At 35.7% G+C, this 11,990-nt stretch overlaps 1 protein-coding gene across 1 annotated transcript; it reads right to left on the reverse strand.

The window, feature by feature from the left end:
* Positions 1–8,781: 8,781 nt before the first annotated feature.
* LOC110104639 (rhicadhesin receptor) lies at positions 8,782–10,723 on the reverse strand. The gene is made up of 2 exons (XM_020833829.2): positions 9,636–10,723; positions 8,782–9,547 (listed from the first exon to the last, which is right to left on the reverse strand). The coding sequence occupies exons 1-2, from the start codon at positions 9,760–9,762 to the stop codon at positions 9,003–9,005; spliced, it is 672 nt and encodes a 223-aa protein (XP_020689488.1). The 5' UTR covers positions 9,763–10,723; the 3' UTR covers positions 8,782–9,002.
* Between the last annotated feature and the right edge of the window lie 1,267 nt (positions 10,724–11,990).

An 11,990-nucleotide genomic window follows, 5' to 3' on the forward strand; every position in this document is an offset into this window, starting at 1 on the left:
GATTAGTTCTGAAGGCCTCCAACAAGGATTAGATTCTTTATGCAAGGTTTATAGTCCTCTTGTCTGCTATCATCATTTATTTGATGTGTATTCATGATCAAGTCATGATGTTGCATTTATCTGAGTGGAAGATCTTAGTTTTCCTTGACTTAATTTCTCTTATATTCTTTTTGAGCATAACTAGGACATTTTGCCACTACATTTGATCATGCACTCTAATGCTACAGTTCACATTTTAGCCTTATGATCCAAGATTTGAACTATTTTATATCATGTGTAAAGGTGCTAGAATTGTCATCTGATTGAAGTCTTATTTTTCCTCTAATGGAAGCTTTTTGTTCAATCGTTATTTACCTCGTGGCGCTTTTTATTTCAAGAATTTGTTAATAGGTTTAATGCTGAGTGACAACAAATGTTAAGTTTGTTAATGATCCGAAAGCTTAGAATTCATAAAACTAATTCACTATCAATGCTGATCTTTCCTAACCGTAGTTTAAACTTCTCAAGGCTTGAATGTTACAAATGAATTTCTAGGATGCATGTGGTGTAACACCAGGAGTACAAGATGACAAAAAAAAGTCCAAACGAAGTTTGAGACGGCTTTTTTACTGCTTCTTAAAATGACTTTCTAGTACAAAAATTAAAATTTTTGTACTAGAAAGCTGCTTTAAGAAGCAGTAAGAAAGCTGTCACAAATGAAGCCTAAGTTTCTTGTAAACACTTATAAAATGTGTGTTTTAGGGGAATGAAAGTTTAGAAATATTTTTTATGGAATTAAAGTTTAGAAATATTTGGTGACAAAATTTTGGAGTGAAATCTAAGAAATGACAATGCTCGGTGTTTGGCCATAGAATATATTTTACTAAAATCTTTTGTTGTAATCTTATTTAGCTTTATCCCTACTTTGTTTAAAAATTTTTTTCATATTAAAATCCTATAAAAATTTCTAGTTAGATTCATTAATAGAGGTCGGTCAATCCTTGGCTGAAATATAAAATTGTGTGATTTCAGTTGGAAATTGGTGATCTTAATTCCTATAAAAAGTTAAAAAATTTCAGATTTATTCTTAAAATATACCCCGTTCACCTAAATGTGTTTTACATGAATTGCTCTCTCAAATTATGTTTCTAATGCATAAATCTTAGCCCTAAAAAAATAGCCATAATTAAGATTTTACGAACCTAGTCACTTTCTAATTAAAAAAAAAATTAGACCCTTCCAAAATTTGTGAATTTTTTTTTTTATGATATTTAGACACTCTCCACTAGCTAGTGCAAGTAATTTCTTGATTTTTGGATAAATATTCATGGTTTTCTTAGTCATTTGATTGTAGGATAGTGCTATTTGAATTTTCTATCCCAAACTCTAGGTCGACCCTTATTGCTCCCCAAACCTTTACACCATCAACAAATTAACTCAAATATCATATTTATAATATATGCGAGTCTCTTGTGAAGGGTTACCAACTAATTTGAACCTCGCCAAGTGGTCTCTCCAATATATTACACCAATGGTGGTCGTAGAGCCCAAAGTTTGAAGGGGATTTCACTATTCTCTTCATTGAAGGTTTGGAGGAAAGAGGCAATATTTGCAAGTGGTGGAAATCAAATCATAGCAAGTTTAGTATATGTAATTAGGATTTTGTTTATGTTCTTTAATGATATTATATTTTTCATTGCAAAAGCTCTTCATAATTTATATGGGGTATGCATTTATATGGGAAACTGTGTTCCTACCAACTAGTTGACAACATTTATTAGCCTTAACCTTCCCTCAATAACCTACCTAAAATTTTAATTTATTTTAGTGTCAATTTCAGCAAGGGAGTGATCACTACCAAAACTTTGATCTAGAGTGCACGTAACATAACAAAATTGAATTTGTGTTTCTTAAGGTTTTATTATAGTCCCTTTGTTAGTTTGCTTGTTTTATATTCCAACTTGTTATTTTATGTTGAATTGAAAGCTTGGTCATTTGAAAAGTTTTTGCATTATAATTATTGTTTAGATCAGAGAGCATATTTAAAAATTTAGAAAAAATCATTTGTGTTTCATCTTGCATAAGCATTGCATAAAACATGCCTAAAAAATCTTCCAACTTAGATCAAATAGACAATTTAGCTAAGAGAGTTCATGACCCAAATGGGTTCTTAGACCGGCTTACTCAGATGGATGAGTTTTTTGACGGGAACCAAATGGATGACTATCAAAGAACTACATTTACCAACATAAAATTGATTAACCATGTTAAGATCCGTTGGAATAATATTGTAGCTAAGAAAGACTAGGTAAGACATTTCTTATGTTGAAATGAAAGAGATTCTTAGGTACAATTTTGTCCTATAAATCATTATAAGAAGCTTCATGAACATTTAATGTAACCCTTATACAATAAAGCATACATTTAGTTAGATACACGAACACTTTTAAGGATCTTGTAGCTAGAACAAATTGCATATACCAAGAGTGACAATTGACCAATAAATTTATCATTGGTTGTATAGGGAATATTATGATGAAGTAGAATTCTAGGGCCCCCAAATACTAGAGGATGACTTTCACTATGCCTAACTCCTAGAAAAGCATAAGAAATTAAAGGGGTATCTATATCTAATTTGAAGGGGAAAAAATATAGGTATCATACTTTCACATAGTAAACTCAAAGGTCTATTGCTAGGTCTAACCTTTCATCATCTAGTGCTCATATTACAATTGAATCTACCACAAAGACATAAAGGACATAATTTTTTAAAATGCCATAAGAAATGACACATACAAAATCAATGTAGGGCCAATATTATATTTCTGGATGAGGCAGAGGAGGAAGAGGAGGTTGAGATAGAAAAGATTCACGATGAGACTCCATTATTTGTTTAGGATGGGGAACACATATTTGAAGATCAAATGTGTGTTATAAACTTATGACTGTATCTAGAAATGAGGATGGGAGAAGGAATATATTTATTATGTATGTCATGTGTAAAGACAAAAGGTGCATACTAGTCATTGAATGAGTAAGTGCAATGAATGTTATATCTACAAATACACTTGCACGAACCAATTTAAATTCTAGACTCCATAATGAGCCATTCCATGTGAGTTGGTAAGTCACACTTCATTACCCATCACATCTAGATGCCTAGTACCCTTGGGCGAGCCCATTTATGAGTGCAAGGCTAAGAAGGCTTATGATTGGTAAGCTTGTTGGAGTTATCGATGACTTTTGTTTAGGGCCTCATATCACCTTAAAAGAGAGAGGTTAGTGTGTTGTGTTATCATGGAAAGGGAGAGCTCTAGGTCGGATGGTTGTGGAAAGACAAGTTGAGGATGAGCCCTGAGTAGATGCTTTCTTGTAATTGAGCTTGGTGACTATGAGTGAGGACACCCACTTTGGATGAGAGCAAGTGACCCTGGCCACTAACTTCTTATGTGTTGAGTGGCAAGTCCCTTGATTTATAATGACTTTGATCTCCCCATATAAGGGACAACCTCCTTGTATCATCCTGGGTGAGTAGCGCATATTATTCACTAGGTGAGTTCTCTTGTGAGTCTTGGGCGAGTTCCCTTATTGATCAATAGGCGAGTTCACTTGTCGGTCCCACTAGATGCGAGTTTCATTTTCACGACCTGTTGTCTACCTTTTAGACACTAGTGAAGGTATGCGTGGGTATATAGTAGAAGAGTTTAGCCATCTTCATGAAGGGATCTTTGCTTTAATATGAACTTTTAATTTGTGAATAAACATGCTCATGCTAGATATACTTGTACTTTAAACCTTATGACTCATTTTTCATGCTCAATTAGGATTATACAACTGGCAGACAATTTGACATGTCTCTTTGAGAAATGACCGATCCCTCCAATAAGTTGCTTGTCCAACCTCATATTAAGTTTGGCTAGATCAACTAACAAGAATCTAATCATCTGGATTTACTATGTTCTAACTGCATGAGAGTTATAAGGTAGTTAGATATAATTAATATTTTGTTGAAGTACCAACTGATGAGATGGTCAGCTAGAGCTAGGGAAGATATTTATGTTGGTCGAACATTCACATGTATGGGAAAGAATGTGATCCCATCACAGGAGGGATGTAGATGTATGATATTCAAGAATTATCTTAGTAGATTTACATATCAAATTAGCACACTAGCACAAGGGAATGAGGAAGCAGAACATTATATGTTGGCTGCAATGTCTGACATGGCTAAAAATATCGACTTGATCCTGGATGGAAAGAAAAAGAACAACAAGTTTATTGGCAACACAGGTGGTGGTAGTGGTTTTAGAAAATTAAAAGACCCAGTCAAGTGCAAGCCTAAAGGGATGCTCAAGCTCAAGTTTTGCAATTGAGGAAGGGATACTCAAGATCAACTTATGCAACTAAAAATACTCCTTAAGTAGCTAAAGCACGTGTTTCTGGAGTTATATATCATCGTTATGTATCGATTCTGTGTACCGTTATATACCGCTATGTACTGTTGTGTACCACTATGTAATGATTAATGTGAAGCATAGAGAATACTTAGTACATGTATATTGTCAATGTCAGCAAATAATTCAGTGATCTCTATGTCATTGTACAAGATCTCACTATCCCAACGAATAAAATGAGGTCAGGACTCATCATCCACTGGTGCGTTGATTGAGGTATGCTCTAGAAATCAAATCTGCAATTAATCCGTAGAAGTTGTTAGCCAAATAAATTAATTACTACAATGCATATAGGTTCTAAACTGTTGGATGCACTCATAATTACAATGTGTATAAAGCCATTCATATATCCAAGGGGTCTGCCTTTGGCAAACTTCCTGGTAATGGCATCGAACTCATCCACTAGGAAATCTCTAATAGATGCTGGCTAGTTGTAAGTTAAAAATTGATCTACATGACGAGCAACACTTAGGATCCTAGCAGAGGTTCGGTAGTTACCTAGGGGAAAGAATAGGTTGGACAATAAGAAAATGAAAATTTTTTTCACAAGATTCATCCAGACTGAGAATTTTATGTTTAATATCATTGGAAGATTTCCCAGTTATTCGGGCACTTCCCAACTCAAATTCATTTCCTATGTTGGGTAGTCCACGGATCAGAGCAACTTCATATGCAGTGAATTGTAACTTCCATTTCTTGACGACAGAACACTACTTTTGGATATCACACTTTAACAATAACATGTGTACCAGGCGGACATTATAACGGAAGAGAGGCATCACCAGGAGCTGATCAATATGCAGTTGCCTCAATCAATCAATGAATCCTTGGTCGAATGTATCAACCAAATGATCACAAATTTCTCTAAAAGTTGAAATTATGCAACATAAATTAATCTTTAGAACATATCCCTGCAAAATTAGGTATGGTGGTTAGGATCAATACGTTATCGAATTCACCATAAACATTCCATGAACAAACATGCAAATGGGTAACAAATAAGTACATAGAGGTACACAACAACTGTACAAAGAGGTATACATGGTTGATACACAGTGATAACGAGCAAAGATACACAAAGGTACATAGAAGCGGTACACAAAGATACATATAAGAGGTACACATTGGTACACAGAAGCAACATACATCGGTACATAGAGTATACAAAACCTATTTCTCACATACATTTTGTAAGACACATCTATGAGAAATCGTTTTTAAGCAACATGAAATGCAAGCCTAAAGGGATGCTCAAGCTCAAGTTCTGCAAATGAGGAAGGGATACTCAAGATCAACTTATGCAACTAAAAATACTCCTTAAGTAGCTAAAGCACATGTTTCTGGAGTTATATATCATCGATATGTATCGATTCTGTGTACCGTTGTATACCGCTATGTACTGTTGTGTACCACTGTATAATGATTAATGTGAAGCAGAAAGAATAATGAGTACATGTATATTGTCAATGTCAACAAATAATTCAGTGACCTCTATGTCGTTGTACAAGATCTCACTATCCCAATGAACAAAATGAGGTTAGGACTCATCATCCACTGGTGCGTCGATTGAGTATGCTCTAGAAACTAAATCTACAATTAATCCGTAGAAGTTGTTAGCCAAATAAATTAATTACTACAATGCATATAGGTTCTAAAATGTTGGATGCACTCATAATTACAATGTGTATAAAGCCATTCATATATCCAAGGGGTCTGCCTTTGGCAAACTTCCTGGTAATGGCATTAAACTCGACCACTAGGAAATCTCTAATAAATGCTGGCAAGTTGTAAGTTAAAAATTGATCTACATGACGAGCAACACTTAGGATCCTAGCAGAGGTTTGGTAGTTACCTAGGGGAAAGAATAGGTTGGACAATAAGAAAATGATAATTTTTTTCACAAGATCGTGAAGTGGAGTATATTCATCCAGACTGAGAATCTCATGTTTAATCTCATTGGAAGATGTCCCAGTTATTCGGGCACTTCCCAACTCAAATTTATTTCCTCTGTTGGGTAGTCCAAGGATCAGAGCAACTTCATATGCAGTGAATTGTAACTTCCATTTCTTGATGACGAAACACTACTTTCGGATATCCCACTTTAACAATAAAATGTGCACCAGGGGGACATTATAATAGAAGAGAGGCATCACCGGGAACAGATCAATATGCAGTTGCCTCAATCAATCAATGAATCCTTGGTCGAATGTATCAACCAAATGATCACAAATTTCTCTAAAAGTTGAAGTTCTGCAACAAAAATTAATCTTTAGAACATATCCCTGCAAAATTAGGTATGGTGGTTAGGATCAATACGTATCGAATTCACCATAAACATTCTATGAACAAACATGCAAATGGGTAACAAATAAGTACATAGAGGTACACAACAACGATACAAAGAGGTATACATGGTCGATACACATCGATAAGGAGCAGCGATACACGAAGGTACATAGAAGCGGTACACAAATATACATATAAGAGGTACACATTGGTACACAGAAGCAGTAGACAAAACCTATTTCTCACATACATTTTGTAAGACGCATTTATGAGAAATCGTTTTATAGCAACATGAAAATGTTTGGAACCTCTGTGTACCACTGGTTGGTACACAGAGGTCTCGAACATGTAAATGTTTGAAACCAACATACAATCTATAATACACATTTGTGAGAATGTTTTAAAGCAACATGCAACTGTTTGAAACCTCTATGAACATTTGTGTATCGCTGCTCGGTACACAGCGGTAACGAGCATATAAATCCTAGTTCTCACATACATTTTGTCATATGTAAGAAAACTTTTTACAGCAACATGCAAATGTTCAAAACTCTAAACCTAAACCCTAACATGACTTTTATAGAAAAATTTTATAGAAAATAAAACAAATAGATCTGGTGAAAATGCACTTCTTTCCTGGTGACAAAATACTGACCTTAGCTATGGCCTCTACAACGATAGTGATGAGCAAATAAAAGGAGCTCCGGACGAAGATGAATGGCACCTAAGACAAGAGAAACTGAAAAACTTCGATTTTGAATTTTCGACTGAATGCTCGGTGCACTTTTAAGTAAAATGTAACTTTTTGCATCTAGTCTGGGTCAGGTAGTCGGGTCGCACGGTAAGTTGGAAAACACATGCAAAATATTAAGATTTCATCGAGTCGGGTCATCGGGGCGCCATGTGGTGGCATTTATTGGAGTCCAGATATAGAGCTATGTCCGTAATCCGCACCAAATAAAACTTCCATTTTGAGATTTGACAATTCCTAAAAAAAAATTATTGCTTAGATAATACTATTTAAAGTTCACATAATACAAGAGAGAATAAAAATCAGCCAAAATCATTGTGGGAAAAGGTGAAACTTCACTTTCTTTTTTTTTTTTTGGTCGTTCCTGGCCCAACCTGAAGCAAAAATTCATACGAAAAAAGGGGTACTCTCATTGATAGATTTTACACTTCTAAACACTTTTCACTAAAACAACAATTAAAATCCTAACAAAAAGTACATATTATCTCGTGATTCGCATTACAAGAATACCTACAGCAACAAAAACTTTTCTTTCTTCGCTTCAGCTCCACTCAACGAAATCTTGCTATGAGTGCTTGGAACGTAATTACCCTCCTTTACTCTCCAAACCTACCTATAAACAATAAAGTGGAACACCAAAGCAACCTTTGAACTTTGATTCTCCTTGTGACCATCTACTGAAGAGAAACTTTTAACATGCTCGCAATTTTTTCTTTCTAACTATTAGGTGCTATTTCGAAGTCTTTAGATGGATCGTGAATTTCCTCAAATCCTGGTATGCGTTAGGGCATCTCCAACGGAATTACAAATGTTTGAATGCCTGAAACTTCCGCTATTTCCATGCGGGTGAACAATAGGACGCCAATATTTGCGTTGAACTGTTCATCATCGCCATTTTTCTCGGTCTACCGAACTTGACAAGAAGCGCGCGAAAGAAAAAAAAGATCGTTGCCTTCTCAAAATGGAGTTCCATTGGAGATGAATCGTGGCATTTTTAAGTTTCATGACATTTGGAGTGAAAAATGCGATTTCCGTTGGAGATGATCTTAGCAGAGCCTCATACATTCTTCTGTTATTTTATTTTTTTTCCATAGAAAAATGGCTCTAAAGAGATGACCTCTAGAGGGACCCATTGTCCGCGCTAGAATTTTGAAACTTAAGCATCTTCCTAATTATTTTCGTCTGCAAATTAATTAAATTATTCAGCCAGTTCTACATCACGTTAGCAGTCATTATCACGCCACCAACCGATTAATTACGTACGATTAACAAATAAAGTAGTCTATAAAACATCTTTCTTGCAATGCGGAGTTACTCAATTGAATAGAGTTGCAGTCATGATTCATTATTGATTAAAGCCGGATGAATCAAACACTTAAAAAACACAGTAATCAAAGAGATAAGAATTCAATACAGGCGACAGGGGAGGCACAAATTCAGTCAGCCAATGCCAAGAAACAGAGGTGGTGAATTTTGGAAGAAAAAGAAAAAAAAAATCGATTTTGGAACTTGCAAAGCATGTTATGTATTCCTTAGCTCTTCGGAGCGAAACGGCTCTTAATCTTCTCCACTTCCTTGGTGCTAATCTGAAAGGCTTTGGAGAGAACATTATCCGGAACTGGCGGCGAAGCGGAGAAAAGGGCGGCGGCTATGGGCTGCGTGCCTGGAAGCTGGCTGTTAAAGCCTGAAATAACGGCGGCGGCTTTATCCCCGTTGTTCTTCTGGAAATGGACGAGGCCGCGGGGGAAGACGAAGGTTTCTCCGACAACGATGGTTTTGTTTATGAGTTTGTTTGCGGTGGTGATGAAGCCCACGTCGAGGGCGCCGTAGAGGACGAACACGGTCTCGGTGGCGCGCGGGTGCGTGTGGGGCGGGTTGAGACCGCCGGGTGCGAAGTCTATGCGGGCCAACGAAACTCCCAGAGTGTTCAGCCCAGGAATCTTCTCAACGTTCGCGACAGTCACAACCGCTCCCAAGGTGTTGTTGATCACCGCCGGCTTCGCCAGGCCTTTGAAGGCGAAGTCCTCCGCCGTAACCGCCGCTGCCGGCTTGCAGACGAATCCATTCACTTTAATTGCTGATCAAAAATTAAGATGGAGTAAGTAGATAGACATGTTTAGTATTCTATTAGGTCTGTAAGGCGAATAATTAGTCGCTCTGCTTACTGTTGTTGAGGTCGGCGACACAGATATCTTGGAGCGCGTCGGGGTCGGCGGCAAGTGTAGCGGTGGAAGCGGCGAGGAGGAGAATGAAGAGAAGTGGAGCTCCGGTGGTTGCCATGGATCTGAGCATGTCGGTTAAGTGGCTTGTGAGTGTGGTGGTTGGGGAAAGAGGAGAGGATTGAGCTCGTGGATTGGGAAGGGAAAGAGAGAAGGAAATTTATAAGATTGGCGTGGGAGTTGGTGAGAGAGGTTGAATGCGATGTGAGAGCCGAAGCGAGCGAATTAGTCCTTTGAAATGAAGATATATGGGAAGAGGATGAGTTGAGAAGATTCATTAATTAACTAACCCACATCAAAAATATTTTTTTAAACAAATTCAACCAAAAACGTGAAATTATTCTATATCAAAATAAAGGATATAAGAATACAATATATTTGATACTTCATCACCCGATTCATCATGGAACTAGATGTAATATTCAAATTAAAAAACACCGAAATTAAATTTAGTATCATCTGAACTTTTCTTTTATCATATTTACACTCTAATTGAATGTCTCGATGAGACAAATCCATTAACATTAAAATTAAACCGATGTGGGATCAAATGAGCCTAAATCAAACATTTGAATCATAATTAAAAATTTCAAATTGAACCGATGTGAGCCAAAAACAGGCAATTGAAGCAAATTTAAAAATTTCTAACTATGGTCCTCGCACAAATATTGATTGACTATGATTTTCAAATAATCATTATTTGGCTATGATCTCTTAAGGACTATCACCACACTATAATTTTCTAAATATTCTTGTTTGATTGCACTAACACATGTTAATTTTGTCACTCATTATTGTTAATGTAACTAATGCATGCCATCACTTATAAGGCTAATGCATATTGTTGACATCAACCCTAACTTCTGATGTTTGTTCCATGATTTATGTTAAACTTCTTTTTCTATATCCTATCCACCTCGAAGAGAATAATAAAGAAGACGTCAAACGAATCCTTAAAGATAGCTCCCATGCAACAGGACTCTTTCAAATTTCACCATAAAATCTATCTTATATAGTTTATGTCTATAATTTGTATCAACACGTTCCCCAATCTAGAAAAAATGCATCATTTATTACTAAAAATAAATATTAATGAAATTATTTCAATTGATCAAAGCCCCCTGGTTTATTTCTTTCCTAGATTTTTTATGCCAAAATTAGTCTCTTTCATAACCATCTTTTATTTATGTGTGTATGCTAGATCTTCATATAATTACAATATGTAAAACTTACTCTCTCTCTCTCTCTCTCTGACACACACACACAAATTTTCTAGCATGTAATAGCTCGTTTCATCTGTAAGTAATGCTTTTAGCTTTGAAGTATTCTTTCATATAACTAAGAAAGATCATTTATGTTAATGTTTGTCAGGTTCTGCTCCATAGTAAAGAAATACATTTTATCATCCACCATATCATCAATGATAAAATAAACAATTTAGGACTGGGGTTGGGAGAGGGGAGGGAAATCTTTATTGCAACCTTGAAGAGATATTCATGTTAACATTTGAGGAGTGGTTATGGCTTGGCAAGTCTCCTTTGTTTCAATATTTTTATATACATCCAAGACAAACTTGCATATAACTTTTTTTTCTAAAACATCCTACATATATGAGAAAATTTTCAAAGAAAAATTCAAGTGATTTTTTTTTTTGTTGTACACACAGTTTCCAAATGAACTTTTACTCCTTGGGAAGTTATGACCTCGAAAGGGCAATGCTAGTATAAAGATACTCTTGACCTCGAAAGGGCAAAACTGTGAACTTTGGATTCCTATTTCAAAATTTTATTCAGAGCATTGAATCCTTTTAAATTTGTCTCATTATTCATTAATATGATGCTTCTTGCAAATATCATATGACATGTAAATATGTAAGGTCCAACCAAACAATTTTGTAATTTCAAGTTGTATGCTTAACCTCTATTATCTAAAGGGTGCATGCACATATCAAGTATAGTTGTGAAGATTTGTGTTTTGACCTTCAAAGTGTATTAGCCATGTATGGAAAGGATTCCAGGCATCTCCAATAAAGGCAGATTCGATGATACAAAGAGAAGAATGCATGCTTGTATAACACGGACTGGTAACAATCCGTTGGAGCAAAAGGCGAATGTGAATGCAAGAGTAACTGAGCATAAAGAAAACACAAACAAAATTTTGGTTTTCTTTGAAAACCTGAAATTTAATTGGTATTTGAATAGAAAACCTAAGATGATTTCGGGTTTTCTAAGAAAACCCTGTGAAGTTTTACTTTTTTCTTCCTTTTTAAATTTTACGTTAACCATGTTCCTATTGCTAAAT

The sequence above is a fragment of the Dendrobium catenatum genome, unplaced genomic scaffold (assembly GCF_001605985.2).
Source record: "Dendrobium catenatum unplaced genomic scaffold, ASM160598v2 fragScaff_scaffold_1056, whole genome shotgun sequence".
Taxonomy (NCBI): Eukaryota; Viridiplantae; Streptophyta; class Magnoliopsida; order Asparagales; family Orchidaceae; genus Dendrobium; species Dendrobium catenatum.